Genomic DNA, 12,335 nt, shown 5'->3' with positions numbered 1-12,335 from the left:
GGCGCATGCTGAGAGATCAACTTGTGCCGCTTTTAGCTGGTTCTCCAACCGCTCACACGGCCGTTCCTGTACCACCTTCATAGCCACGAGCTGGAAAATCTTCGACTGTGGTTAATTTTGTTGCAATCAATACTGATCACAGCTTTCCACTACAATATTCAACAGGATGGCGTCGTACGGCTTGCTTGATCAACCGGAGGAAGGTTGGTGTCATCGTTCCTCAAGCTCATTGCCATCCACACTAAATCTGGCATCCAGATAACCTACACAAGTTACGTCTTTTGAATGTCGAAGAAAAACCCTTCAAGCGTATATCGAAACGACTCCTTAATCCAAGCTCACTCGTGATTTCCAATGCGACAATCCTTCCTACCCCACCGCCCGACGAAACAGAGGAGAACGCTACAGCAGCAGCCGAAGCTGAGAAGCAGAAAAAGCTGGATGAATGGCGCAATTTCCGCGAGGATGTGACTCTAGATTTTGCTTCTTTTGAAGGCAGCATCGCGCGCATTCAATTTCTCCTTACGAGCAACGAGCGAGAACGCGAGCGGTATGCCGCCGAAAAGCTTCGGATTTTATCCACAATGCAGGCCGTTCGCGAAAACACAGCAGAACTACGGGTGCAACTTGAGGAAGCTCAACGGCTACTAGCATTACGAAAAAGCTATGACGAGCTGGCGGAGAAAATCACAAGCAACAGGCTTCTGAAGCCACGCGAAGATCAGCAGGCGAACCTACAGAAGCTCCAAGCAGAAATTGCAGATCTCGAGAATGAAAGCAAGGAATATGCCAAGACATGGGCCGAGCGGCGAGAACAGTTTGGCCGCATTGTAGAAGAGGGCATGCAGCTTCGGCGCCTCATTCGGGATGAGAAGGAGGAGGTGGAGCGCAGAGAAGGCATGCAAGAAGGCGAAGATGGAGATGAAGGGGACGTTCCTTCGAAAGGCAAATCTAGCGGAGCCAATACACCTCGACCAGAGTCCGATACCATCACTCCCTCTCAGCACAGCCAGGATGAAGCGGGCCGACCTTCAGCCGGTTTGCACGCAGAGAGAATTTCTGCGACAACAGGGGCAGCGTCTCCCTTACGAAACGTGTCCACCGCGGACCAAGAGGATACCAACATGAACGAAGGTGAAGTAACCGGAGAGGATGGGTCAGAGCACCCTGACGAATTAGAGGAAGGAGAGGCTGAACCGGATGATAAAACTGCCGACAGGATGGACACTACGTGAGTCTAGGAAGAAGTTGGGGTCATATAGCATGGACTTAGACTGGAGGCGTTTTCATTTTCGTCAAAATTGTCTTATTATACACCAAATGTTCCTGGCTGGTCAGTTCAGTCCTACCGATGGAGGCAGCACAATCTCGAAAACAAATGCATTGGAAGAATCCGTACTCATCGCATCTAGGCAATCTCCCTTTTAGCCGTCTTAGCCTTTGCGATGGCCTCCTTGCCAGCAGTGATCTGTTCTACATTGCTCTCAGGGCCTTTCTTTCCCTCCTCGGCCTATCGAAAGTCAGTAATAGTCACATTGCCGAAATCACACGGACGACTCACAAGAAGGCTCTCAAGTTTTGCTACAGCTTCATCGATCTTCTGTTTCAAACTGGGCAAAACCTTCTTGGTCTCTTCAAGTGCAAGGCGCTGCATCTGTCAGAATTGAGGAGATGCCTTTATTCTCATGAGACCCACCTCCTGCTTCAGCATGTATTCTCGATTCTCATCCTCGCCAGGCTCTTGAGACTCTAGCTTTTGGATTCTTTCCGTCTGCTGTTGGAGCTCGCGGTGGTACGAGGCCTCCTCCTTCACCAGACGTTCAACAGATGATGTAGCAATTTCTAGTTGGGAGCGTGGTGCCATGTTGACGATTTGGCTACATAACTTGTCAGTAATCTAGCAACTAACCATAGCGTTCACTGAACCAGGCGGGCAATTATATCTCAGATGATGTCATGCAAGTAATTGCTTCTCAGGTGCTCAACATGTGCAAGAGCTACAACGCATAAGTCCGTAGACAACTCATGTATAACCATTGAAAGGCAGGGAGCCAGCCTTTTGCCCGGTCCAAAGTGCAATGGTGCGCCCGCTGTCGAGGGTGTCTTGAAATGTATGGCTCAAAATTCCGTAGATGGGGTCATGCAAATATCACGAACGAGGTCAGCATACCTTCTACCTAATTATTTGCGCCTGATAAAGATATGTTTCCCGCGGCTCAAAAATTAGCTCGGTGATACAGCTTAGTTCAGCTGTAGAAGGTAGGGTATTCCAGAATTAATTGTCGTCTTCCCATGCCCCTCCATCGTTATGATGCTATCAAGGGAGCTAGTTTGCAGTGTTTGTTTAGGGGGAAATCACGTGTGATCCATTTGTAAACATTTGGAAACAATATCACCTTTTCAACGTCGTTGGCTGCCCGCAGTGAGAGCCTGGTGACGCTTCATACAGGCAAAGCCGTGTTACCGCAAGATCAAAATGCAATTGCTTCTGCTAGAATTGAAGCCCTATAGACTCGTGTCATCAGCTCTGACCTGACGTTGTGTTTGTTATAGCAGACACTTCGAGGAGGCTCAGTCTGCCTCGAGTCACCTCCAGTCCACATCTCCGCTAATAAGCACGTTTAGATGCACCTACCTTCGTACCCACGTGCAGGCGTTCAGATACCATAGCCTTCTGCATTTGGCCAAGACGTTGCCCGATCCGTTGTTCGTCCACGACGAGGTCATTATAGATGAGCAAAACGATAACCGTCCGCGAACACAGCCACAGCCTAGGGAAAATATATGGCCCCATGATAAAAAGGTACAGTTGCATGTCAAAAATTTGAATCCAGTGTATTAGCCGCTAGGCCAGATTAGACAACTAGAATGTTTTATATGCAGATTTGAATCTAATGACTCAATCCAATATTATGGAGCTCACAGATAAATACATGTATAAGTGGAGATAATTCTCTTTGAGATGCCATAATGTTATTACTATTGAGGGAGGTACTGACAGATTCAAATCTATGGATAGAATATCAGAGACTAAATAGTAGTAATACACTGGATTCAGACTTTTGACATGCCACTGTATACTACGGATCTTGTTTGGTACCTACTCTTCACTGAGGTATACTTTCACAGGCGTGGCGGTGGCTGGCTTGGGAGACATACGAATGATACAGGTTACTCTATGGCTTTTCGCACCAAAATTCCGTAATGAAGTCAACAGATGGAGCTCAAACCTCGGTCGACTGCAGACCCTTTTGGACATGGGCACCTATAGTACAAGCCTGGCAAGGCTTACTGGGAGGGTCCTTAGAGCTCAGTGGGCATTTGAAAGGTATATAAGCCTACTTCCCGATCGCAATGCTTTCCCCATATCCAAGAATATTTGATCATATCAGTATTGTTCACAGTTCAAAGTCTGCTTGTCTCCCGTATCTCCTGGCACCTCGATCTTCATGATATTCTCTGTGGACAGTTCCCAAGATGCGGTATGTTGAGACGATAGTTCCCACTCGTAGCAGAAATGCTCATCTTCTCCAGATACGCGATCTCTCGACCGAACGAGTATCTCGTACTTACGGGTGCTGGGATCGACGATATACGGATATGCAAGAAAGCCATTGTCATGCCATGGCAGCGAGTATGTATTCCTTAAGCATCGGTTAAGGTCTTGAAGTAGCTAACTTCTCGGTGTCCCCATCAGGTGTACAAGAATCTCTGTCGCGCCTTTCGACTTCTCTCTTAACCTCCAAGCCATGACTACTGAAAAGCTGCAGTTCTCGCTGCCTGCGGTCTTTACAATCGGCCCAGATAATGAAGCCGAGGCCCTGAAAAAATACGCGCTGCTTCTGTCCGGCAGCACCTCCGAGGCTAATTTTACTAAGACCAAAGATTTGACGGACCCAACAAGACGAGATCATGTCCAAGACATTGTCAAGGGGATCATTGAAGGCGAAAACCGTGTCATCGTCTCCAGCATGACCATGGAAGAGATATTCAAAGAGAGACAAATTTTCAAGACAAAGGGTCCGTGGTTGTCACTGAGTTCCGATCTTAGAACCTACTAACGTGATACCGAATAGTCATTCGAAACGTTCAGAGCGAGCTTCAGCAATTTGGACTGAAAATGTACGTTTGGCACATTGCCCTTTTGTTAGCATTGTGGCTTATATCATTTCATAGTTATAACGCCAACGTGAAGGAGCTTCAAGATACGCCGGGCAGCGAGTATTTCGCCTTCCTTAGCCGTAAAGCGCATGAAGGAGCCCTCAATCAGGCCAAGATCGATGTGGCTGAGGCACGAATGAGGGGAGAAATCGGTGAGGCCGAAAAGAAAGGACGAGCAAAACAGGAGATCTCGAAGATCGATGCCGACACTGCAGTTTTGGAGACAAAGCGGAAGGCCGAAAAGGCCAAGGCTGACTCTGAACTCATGAACCGTCAGACTGAGCTCGATAATAGCGTTCGACTTGCCAAAATTTCGGCCCAACGCCAAGCAGAAATGAGAGACGCAGAGCTGCAAAAGCAGGTTGAGTCTAAGCGTGCAGAAACAGAGCTCGAACGCCTACGAGCCGTGGAGGTTACGAAAAGCAAGGTCGCACGCGAGTCTTCTCAAGAAAAAGCAGATGCTTCCTTCTATACGGAACAAAATGCTGCAGATGCCCAGCTATACAAACGAAAGATGGAAGCTGACGCAACCTGTACGTCTCTGAACCTATGTTTCCTTTCCTCTTTCATTTGCGCTGATGAGGTCAGATTATCGCCAGAGCAAAGAGGCAGACACCGCTTTTTACCGGCAGAAGCGCGAGGCAGAAGGAATTATAGAGATGGCCAAAGCATATGGCGCGCTCGTCGATGTTCTCGGTGGCCCTCAGGCTTTCCTGCAGTATAGGATGTTGGAGACAGGCGCTTACGAGAAGTTGGCTCAAGCAAACGGTCTCGCTATACAAGGTCTTAACCCCAGGATCACTACATGGAACACTGGTGAGTGATAACGAAACGTTCCTCCCGAAGATGGCATTGTAACATCCCTCCAGGGAATGCGTCCAGCTCCAATGACACGATGGGTCCAATCAGGGATATCATGCAGAGCCTTCCACCTCTTTTCAGCACAATCCATGATCAAACTGGCATTTCACCGCCCACTTGGTTGGCTCAGATGCCTTCCGGTCAGCAAAGTCAGTAACACTTAGACTAGAAACTTGATGAACTGGGGCTGTTTGGAAGTTGCTTTATAGAACGTCGCATGTCGCTGCTGTTCCTTTGTTCTTAACATTCTTGACCTTACCTATAGCGTCGTAATTCGCATTTTAATTAAATATGTATTCATTTCAATAGGCAATTCTTGCTCTCCCTGCGTCAAAAGTATCTTGCGACATATGCCATGCGACGGTTCCACTAATATATTCAGACCTCCGCCGTGAATCAAGAATCCCAACATATTGCAAGGACCGTCGCGTTCAATGTTTATCAACCTATTATAGTAGACAGACTAGCTCTCAATGAATAATGACCGATTGACAGGATGGTTACTTCTGGTAGGTATCTTCATTGTGCTTGCTTGGTAAACTAATAATCAACCAATAGGATCATGTGACACAGATCATCCGTCTTCAGCCATTGTCATCGGCAGTTGCACATTCTCATCTCTTGTTCAGCCCGAGTACATGAATACTATGGGGATGATTGACTATTGGCGGTTGGTATATATGCTTTGGTGTCCTTTTATCTATATCTCGTTCAATACCTCCGGATTCTCAATTTTCTCTACCTTCTTCATGCAATCGTCTTTGTTCTTATCTAGCCTTCCATCACATCCAGGATAATGCCGCCACCATCGCTTTTACAGCTCTGCACCTCGACTGCCATTAGAAACGTCAAATGTCAGTTTCAAGTGCGATATACCCATACTGAACACTTTCTGACAGTATTTCTAGATTTAAACGACATTGGCAATGTTCCTTATTCGCTTGCTCGTCCGTTTCTTCTCAAGATCGAGAGCCCCGAGAAACTCGTGAGTGGTAGCTCCTGTCTACATATAGTTGGATCGGTCTGCTGACGCTTGACTGCGTGCGCTATGGTAGAGATCTATAGAGTTGCTTTCGCCTCATATCATGGAAGATGATGCCGAACTCTGGCTTGATTTCATTAAAAGGGATATACCAAGATGGGACGAATACGACCTGCCTGAACGGCCCGATTGCTGGTATGATGTATACTGCGACCTCCAGCAACGTGTCCAAAAAGCAGTCGAGGAGGATGCAGAGAAACTCAAGATGGCTCTCGATGGCATCAACTCCGAGCGTGCCAAACACAGCGCTAAGTTCGTCACGGATCGACGGATTATTCCACTGCCTCGAGAAAGGCCAACAACGAAGCAACGGTATGCTTCGTTTGACAGGAAGATGGGAGGACTTACTCCAAGGTTTGCTTCTCCAAGGGGCGGCATGGGTTCTTCTGATCCGCTGGGCGCACCTGTCTGGTCGTATGAGCGACCACAGCTTCCTCGACCGGAGAAGAAGAAGAGCAGCATCTTCAGCCTGACGAAGAGAAACCCTGTACTGGCCGTACCAACCAAGCAATTAAACAACAGAGCCAGTCGGGTTAAACAGGCTCCCCTTTCTCTGATTGAGGAGCACCGACGACCGCCCGAGCCGGTTGTTCCTCGGCGCAACGGCCATCCAAATTTAGTTGCACCCGGGCGATCGAGGTTGCAGAGCACTCGGCCCCCTGAAGGGCCTGGCCATTCTGTTGTCAGCCCGTCGTTGCGCGAAAGAGAAGCGAGACTCCGAGCGTTAACTTCAGGGAAGCAGTCGGGCTCGTCGACCCCAAAGTCTTCTGGAAACTCGCTGGCTCCGGCTCCCGTGCCATACCGGTCATCAACAATGACCGCAAGCAAAAGCTTGAAGGATCCTTTCTCTTCATCCTCGACTCAAGGATCGTCTCATTCCCCCCCCGCGGGCCGGTTACAGGGTACGAATGAGACGGCCACTGCTGAGAGCGCCAACTCATCTCTGGCGGAGGCGATTCCCGACCCCGACAACTCAGGGGTTCCTCCTGCTCAACCACCGCGCGCAGTCATGCGGAAGAGACCGGCGCCAAGTTTGTTCATCCAGCCAAAGAAAAGAAAGGTCAATTGAAGATGTGCATATTGTTTATGGTTCAGAGATGACTATTTATGGGCGAGGCATAGCTTTGGATATCTGGATACCTTCATTTGAAATTTTTGACATTCATCAAGGCTTATCATTTCTATGCGTTGGCAACATTGGCCAACTTTTTATTTTTCATCACTGAATTTTGTTTGGTCATCCCGCGATTTAGCCATTATCTGTATGGTGTTGGATGGGATCGGTGCAAATATAGTACAGCGTGGACACTTCTCTCTACAGCATGATGATGCATGACACGATCTAGTTAAAGCTTAGAATCAGGAATCAATCCATCTTTCAGAGCGAGTGGCCAAGGGATTGCCACACTTTCCTTGATGACGTCTAGGCTTTAAAAAGAAGACATCATTCAGCACCTGGTGCGCAGGAACTGTGCGCGACGTTTAGGATTAAATGTTCTTCCATTTTGTTCGTCCCAGCAAATTCTCAGTTGCTTCCTCCTGCTCAACAGAACTCGGGTATAGTACGAGCAAAACTTCATATGTCGTCCTGGAGCCCTCCTCGCTTTATGATCCACGTGTGACACAGCTCCAGCTCATAATCTATTCGTGTAAATTTTCATGACATCAACCGTATTGAAGGCATCCATTAAGCGTCGCAGCCACCACGCAGAGCAAGGACAAGATGCAGCGTCGCGCCACCTTCTAAGTTATATTCTGCAGCGGTCTTGTCGTCGGCCCTTCGGTGCGAACATCGTCAGCCTTATTGCACCAACGCATTTCATATTAACACGACATACATTTGCTTTCCACCGAAAATCAGTCGTTGTTGAACGGGGGGGATACCCTCCTTCTCTTCGACGCGCTCCTTTATCCGGGACACCTGATACAAGTCTCAGTATATGCTTTCGCAAGATCCTTCCGTATGCTGTCTGCAGGTCTTCTTCTGTTCCGTCCACGGCGCAGACGATGTTGTTGGATAACGCGGAGTCACACAGTGGCAGGGACCACAGCAAAGGGACGCGGAACATGCAACAACTAGGTATGTACCTTGTAATCAGGCTCGATGTCCAGTTCGATTTCCTTGCCGGTAAGGGTACGGACTCTAAAGTAAATCATCGGTTAGCATAGGCTAGGTCTCGCGTGGCCAGGCACGATTGATCAGCCAGTCGCTTGCAGTGATCACTCACTTGATCAACATTTTGAGGTTTTGTCGGTGATATGCGGCTAAGAACTTGAAGATGAAAGCAGGTAGTAGCTGTTATTGCACTAAAACGAAGATAATTGTAATGAGACGAACAAGGGTAGTGAGATGATGGTGGTTGATCGGAAATGATGGTGACGGAAGGCTTCGCCGTAGCGGGGTTATCGGTGGGGCAGTAAATGAAGGGGATTTTGGTGTTGGAGGTAGCCTAACAGGACGTCCCTAAGTAGCTGAGAGTCTGTTTCAAGAACAGTTTTTTAGCATGGGATTCATGTTGGTGTATGGTGTCCTTCATATATTATTGTTTAAGCTACACAGGCAGAGTTGATATGTCTGGCCTCTACTCTGTATACATGCAGGAGTAGCCGATTGTGAATTGATGCAGGTATATATTTTGCTATTTTTGGCACAGATACCAATACCAAGATCTACTTGAATTTCAATTATTGACAACAATATTAAAAAGACATTTTTTCCAAGATGGCACAAGATCCACCCCAAAACCCCTTTGACGAATTGATCTTCAGGTGTCAAGGCAACCCGGTAATTGTCCACAGCCTCATCTGGAATTATAGACCGTTGTTGACCTGAATAGGCCAAGATTCAAACTCAATATGAAGCGCACCGGTCTACAAGGAATGCAAAGTCCAAGGCTCACCTGCTCAGCCCGGACTTTCCAGGATGGCAGGTTGACGAAATCCTGAAGAAGCTACATGTACAAACGACTATACCCAGCCATGAGGGCCAGACACCTTTCATTGATCATAGGAACAATCTCAACTTTTACGCACGACCGCCACAGCATATAAAGGACCTGATTGCTGAGATTCAAAACGAAATCCAGAGCGTTGTGCCAAGTGAGCTCTCAATAGCTTCAGCCTTCCACGATATGACTAACCGTTGGTAGACATTTGGCTTACACCACCAGACTTCCTACATACGACAGTCCTTGAGATAGCCAGTTCCCGGACTCCTTTGGAGGTCGACTCTTTCGTGTCTCATCTAGAGCAGAGTGGTGTGATTCCGGGTTTGGTCAACTACACCTTCAACCACCGGGCACGGCTGGTCAAACCTGTTGTCAGCTTTGACGCCTCAGCCATGGCTCTTAGCTTCGTCCCTGCAGCTGGAGAGCCATCACGATGGAGTCGCTCCGTGGACGATGACAACTATACGTATCATCATTTGCGACGAGATCTGTATGCTGGGGTGGCAGCTACGGGATTACAACCCAAGGCTAGGTACCTAGTACCCTCAGCGCATATCACGATTGCGAGGTTCATCACACATGACGGATTTTTGCTTGAGAAGTTTGGCTCAGGTGGAGAACCGGTGTATGATTGTGACCGCGTTGCGGCCTTGGTAGACAAGATCGAACAAATCAACCATGAAATTCAAGCAAAGCACTGGCCTGGAGAGAATCGGACAGTATCCGCCGGAGCAGAGTGGATCGTGGGAGAAGAGACGGGGTTAGAACTCTGCAAGGGTCCAAGTTGGTATGGAGAGGGGGAGAAAGTTCTTGTCGGGAAAGGATACACGCATGAGATTGGACTTCGGAATTAGTAGACAAGAGAGCTGCTCAATTTAATCACAAAGAATCCACAGTTGATAGGGCGATCTGATAATTATGATGGCAATGACGGAGATAATGCCTGCGGCAGGAACGCAGTCTTGGCGCGTACACCCAAAGCGGTTAGTGCCCACCGGAAATAGGGCCCTAAGCGAACGAAATCCCACAACCCACGTACAGTCCGACTTGCTCCCTCTCCGACAAGAGACTACCAACGACCAACACTCTTCACGATCCGGCAAAAACTGTCAAAATGGTAAGACTCATCTGTGTTTTTCTTTCTCGCATGCTGTTTCCATTCTGGAAATTCGGAGAAGTTCTGTCGAGAACTCGGTACTTGGCGATGAAACGAGATATTTTCGGGTCGAGGACGGTGAAGTTGCGGGCAAAGGAAAAATAGGACGAAAATGCTATCGATCGCAACCACGATAAATTCGCTCGGATATGAGAACTTGAACTATCTTCATACGTCAAGTGTTCGAGGAGAAAATATGGAATATTCAATGCGATCAGGACCGGACGCCCCTGCAACGAAAGACTCCGCGCATCAAACACAGAAAATAACCACGAAAATTCGCTCGCCGGAAGAACTTGTGACATAGTCCTTGCCAGTGATCTGAATCTCTTCCCACGATAACCTCTACTGAGTTGGATCGGATTCTCCGATAAATGGGACATGGAAACAGGCAGCACAAGAAGTTGTTAGATTGTAGCGGACAGTTGCTGATAGCTCTTGCGCTCTAGGTGAACGTTCCCAAAACTCGCCGGACGTACTGCAAGTCCAAGGAGTGCCGCAAGCACACCCAGCACAAGGTCACCCAGTACAAGGCTGGCAAGGTGAACATAACCTACACACCACGGTAGATGAGTTGGCACAGGCACTGATGATGGATCTATTAGGCCTCCCTGTTCGCCCAGGGTAAGCGTCGTTACGACCGCAAGCAGAGCGGTTACGGTGGTCAGACCAAGCCCGTCTTCCACAAGAAGGCTAAGACCACCAAGAAGATCGTCCTGCGTCTTGAGTGCACTGCCTGCAAGACCAAGAAGCAGCTCGCTCTGAAGCGTTGCAAGCACTTCGAGTTGGGGTATGTTGAGTCCGCGAATGTGGCGATACGTGGTCCATGCATATACTAACGGACGCTTTTTGCTATTTAGTGGTGACAAGAAGACCAAGGGTGCTGCTCTTGTTTTCTAAATTTGCGATTTCCTTGTTCGGCTCTGGGTTTCGTGCATTGCAGACCGGTCTACTACTCCGGCGGAGGGCATATGACATTGGCAATGGAAAAAATGAAATAGGAATTCATATTTACAAAATGATAATATGACTCCTAGATTATGAGTCTCTTCACGAAATTTCTCCTGTGTTCCATGTAGACCATCGCGTTAGCTTCTCTACTTTTGCATTGTTTTTTGGAAATGCGCTTTGCCAATTGTCTGGTCTTTGTCAAGTCCCGAAGCAACTACCTCTTGAGAACCTCTGACAAGATCATACTATCAGGCAAAACGACCATACAGCCTCTCATGTGAGTCGTACCTGAATACTTGTGTCTGGACCGCAGAATTGGAGAAGGAATCGTGACCGCTTCCATCGGGTCTAACTTGTTGGCTTCAGTGAGCGCGAACTACGTGACCAGAACGGTACTTGCGTCCTTGGGTATTTATCTTCATTCTATGCATCTTCTCGTTATCAGCCATAATGAAGCGTCCATTTGCCAGATTAGGACAGAAGGACAACTAAGAAAATGAAGAGTAGTTATCAAATCACCGGGAACTACGAACGCACCCCAATCACCGACGGACTTTGTCCGACTCGATATGCGCATTCAAGTTCGGAATTTAGTATCGTGAAGTTATCCAAAAGAAGACAACAAGTCCATCTTCTCTGCTATCAAGTAGGACTGGTCATTATCCCCACCCCGCCTTCATCACAGTTCAGCTGCTCCCTTACACTGCTATCTTTGCTGACCATTATCTTTGACGCATATTAGGGGTAATAGCTCTAGATAAACTTCAAAAAGCATGAATTCGTTTACTTTGCGAGTGACGTCCTTCATCTCTAGCCCAGCCATTGCACGACTTCCATTGGTCTACTCGATGCGGAGTAACCGCGATCAATGGAACCCCCACGAATGACAGATATCCCCACGTTGTCCATTCTTGCTGATCTTTGCTGAACAAAGAGAATATGAAGTTCAAACGCACGAAGCTCGGTACTATCTACCCCAGATTGAGCGACCCCATGGGGGTCTTCGTCTCGGCCATCCTCCGAGTGGGACTGATAGTTACACACCCTCGGCTTGCTGCCGGACAGCATATACCCGCCAATCTATTGCCTGTTTTGATATCGATGGAGGTTGATGTATAAATGGCGGTGGATGCTGAGGATCTGCACCTGTACGGCAGACTGTCGTCCTGCATCTTGCACCTCCAAACATCCTTGTGGACTTTGTGAAACTTAGATT

At 48.0% G+C, this 12,335-nt stretch overlaps 7 protein-coding genes across 7 annotated transcripts; 5 read left to right on the top strand and 2 right to left on the bottom strand.

The window, feature by feature from the left end:
- Window positions 1–35: 35 nt before the first annotated feature.
- AFUA_2G08210 (uncharacterized protein) lies at window positions 36–1,235 on the top strand (the record flags this gene model as incomplete). Its single annotated transcript, XM_750062.2, has 2 exons — window positions 36–203; window positions 259–1,235. Exons 1-2 carry the CDS (start codon window positions 167–169, stop codon window positions 1,233–1,235), a joined length of 1,014 nt encoding a protein of 337 aa, XP_755155.1. The 5' UTR covers window positions 36–166.
- Window positions 1,236–1,408: 173 nt separating this feature from the next.
- Window positions 1,409–1,864, bottom strand: AFUA_2G08190 (putative tubulin-specific chaperone Rbl2; the record flags this gene model as incomplete). The annotated part of the gene is made up of 3 exons (XM_750061.1): window positions 1,409–1,510; window positions 1,562–1,654; window positions 1,697–1,864. 3 exons carry the CDS (start codon window positions 1,862–1,864, stop codon window positions 1,409–1,411), a joined length of 363 nt encoding a protein of 120 aa, XP_755154.1.
- A 1,613-nt stretch (window positions 1,865–3,477) lies between these two features.
- Window positions 3,478–5,179, top strand: AFUA_2G08180 (flotillin domain protein; the record flags this gene model as incomplete). Its single annotated transcript, XM_750060.1, has 7 exons — window positions 3,478–3,482; window positions 3,535–3,634; window positions 3,699–4,020; window positions 4,077–4,122; window positions 4,177–4,694; window positions 4,750–4,977; window positions 5,031–5,179. 7 exons carry the CDS (start codon window positions 3,478–3,480, stop codon window positions 5,177–5,179), a joined length of 1,368 nt encoding a protein of 455 aa, XP_755153.1.
- Window positions 5,180–5,226: 47 nt separating this feature from the next.
- Window positions 5,227–7,133, top strand: AFUA_2G08170 (elongin A domain-containing protein; the record flags this gene model as incomplete). The annotated part of the gene is made up of 4 exons (XM_750059.2): window positions 5,227–5,531; window positions 5,596–5,876; window positions 5,931–6,007; window positions 6,078–7,133. The coding sequence occupies exons 2-4, from the start codon at window positions 5,819–5,821 to the stop codon at window positions 7,131–7,133; spliced, it is 1,191 nt and encodes a 396-aa protein (XP_755152.1). The 5' UTR covers window positions 5,227–5,531; window positions 5,596–5,818.
- Window positions 7,134–7,751: 618 nt separating this feature from the next.
- AFUA_2G08150 (NEDD8 family protein RUB1) lies at window positions 7,752–8,221 on the bottom strand (the record flags this gene model as incomplete). The annotated part of the gene is made up of 3 exons (XM_750058.1): window positions 7,752–7,842; window positions 7,903–7,985; window positions 8,153–8,221. The coding sequence occupies 3 exons, from the start codon at window positions 8,219–8,221 to the stop codon at window positions 7,752–7,754; spliced, it is 243 nt and encodes an 80-aa protein (XP_755151.1).
- Window positions 8,222–8,485: 264 nt separating this feature from the next.
- Window positions 8,486–9,932, top strand: AFUA_2G08140 (uncharacterized protein). The gene is made up of 4 exons (XM_750056.3): window positions 8,486–8,691; window positions 8,773–8,849; window positions 8,902–9,163; window positions 9,214–9,932. Exons 2-4 carry the CDS (start codon window positions 8,787–8,789, stop codon window positions 9,864–9,866), a joined length of 978 nt encoding a protein of 325 aa, XP_755149.2. The 5' UTR covers window positions 8,486–8,691; window positions 8,773–8,786; the 3' UTR covers window positions 9,867–9,932.
- An 88-nt stretch (window positions 9,933–10,020) lies between these two features.
- Window positions 10,021–12,197, top strand: AFUA_2G08130 (60S ribosomal protein eL42). The gene is made up of 5 exons (XM_077804118.1): window positions 10,021–10,129; window positions 10,618–10,710; window positions 10,774–10,958; window positions 11,029–11,774; window positions 11,862–12,197. The coding sequence occupies exons 1-4, from the start codon at window positions 10,127–10,129 to the stop codon at window positions 11,066–11,068; spliced, it is 321 nt and encodes a 106-aa protein (XP_077660281.1). The 5' UTR covers window positions 10,021–10,126; the 3' UTR covers window positions 11,069–11,774; window positions 11,862–12,197.
- Window positions 12,198–12,335: the final 138 nt, after the last annotated feature.

The sequence above is a fragment of the Aspergillus fumigatus genome, chromosome 2 (assembly GCF_000002655.1).
Source record: "Aspergillus fumigatus Af293 chromosome 2, whole genome shotgun sequence".
Taxonomy (NCBI): domain Eukaryota; kingdom Fungi; phylum Ascomycota; class Eurotiomycetes; order Eurotiales; family Aspergillaceae; genus Aspergillus; species Aspergillus fumigatus.
This window is presented reverse-complemented; position numbering and strand designations above follow the sequence as displayed.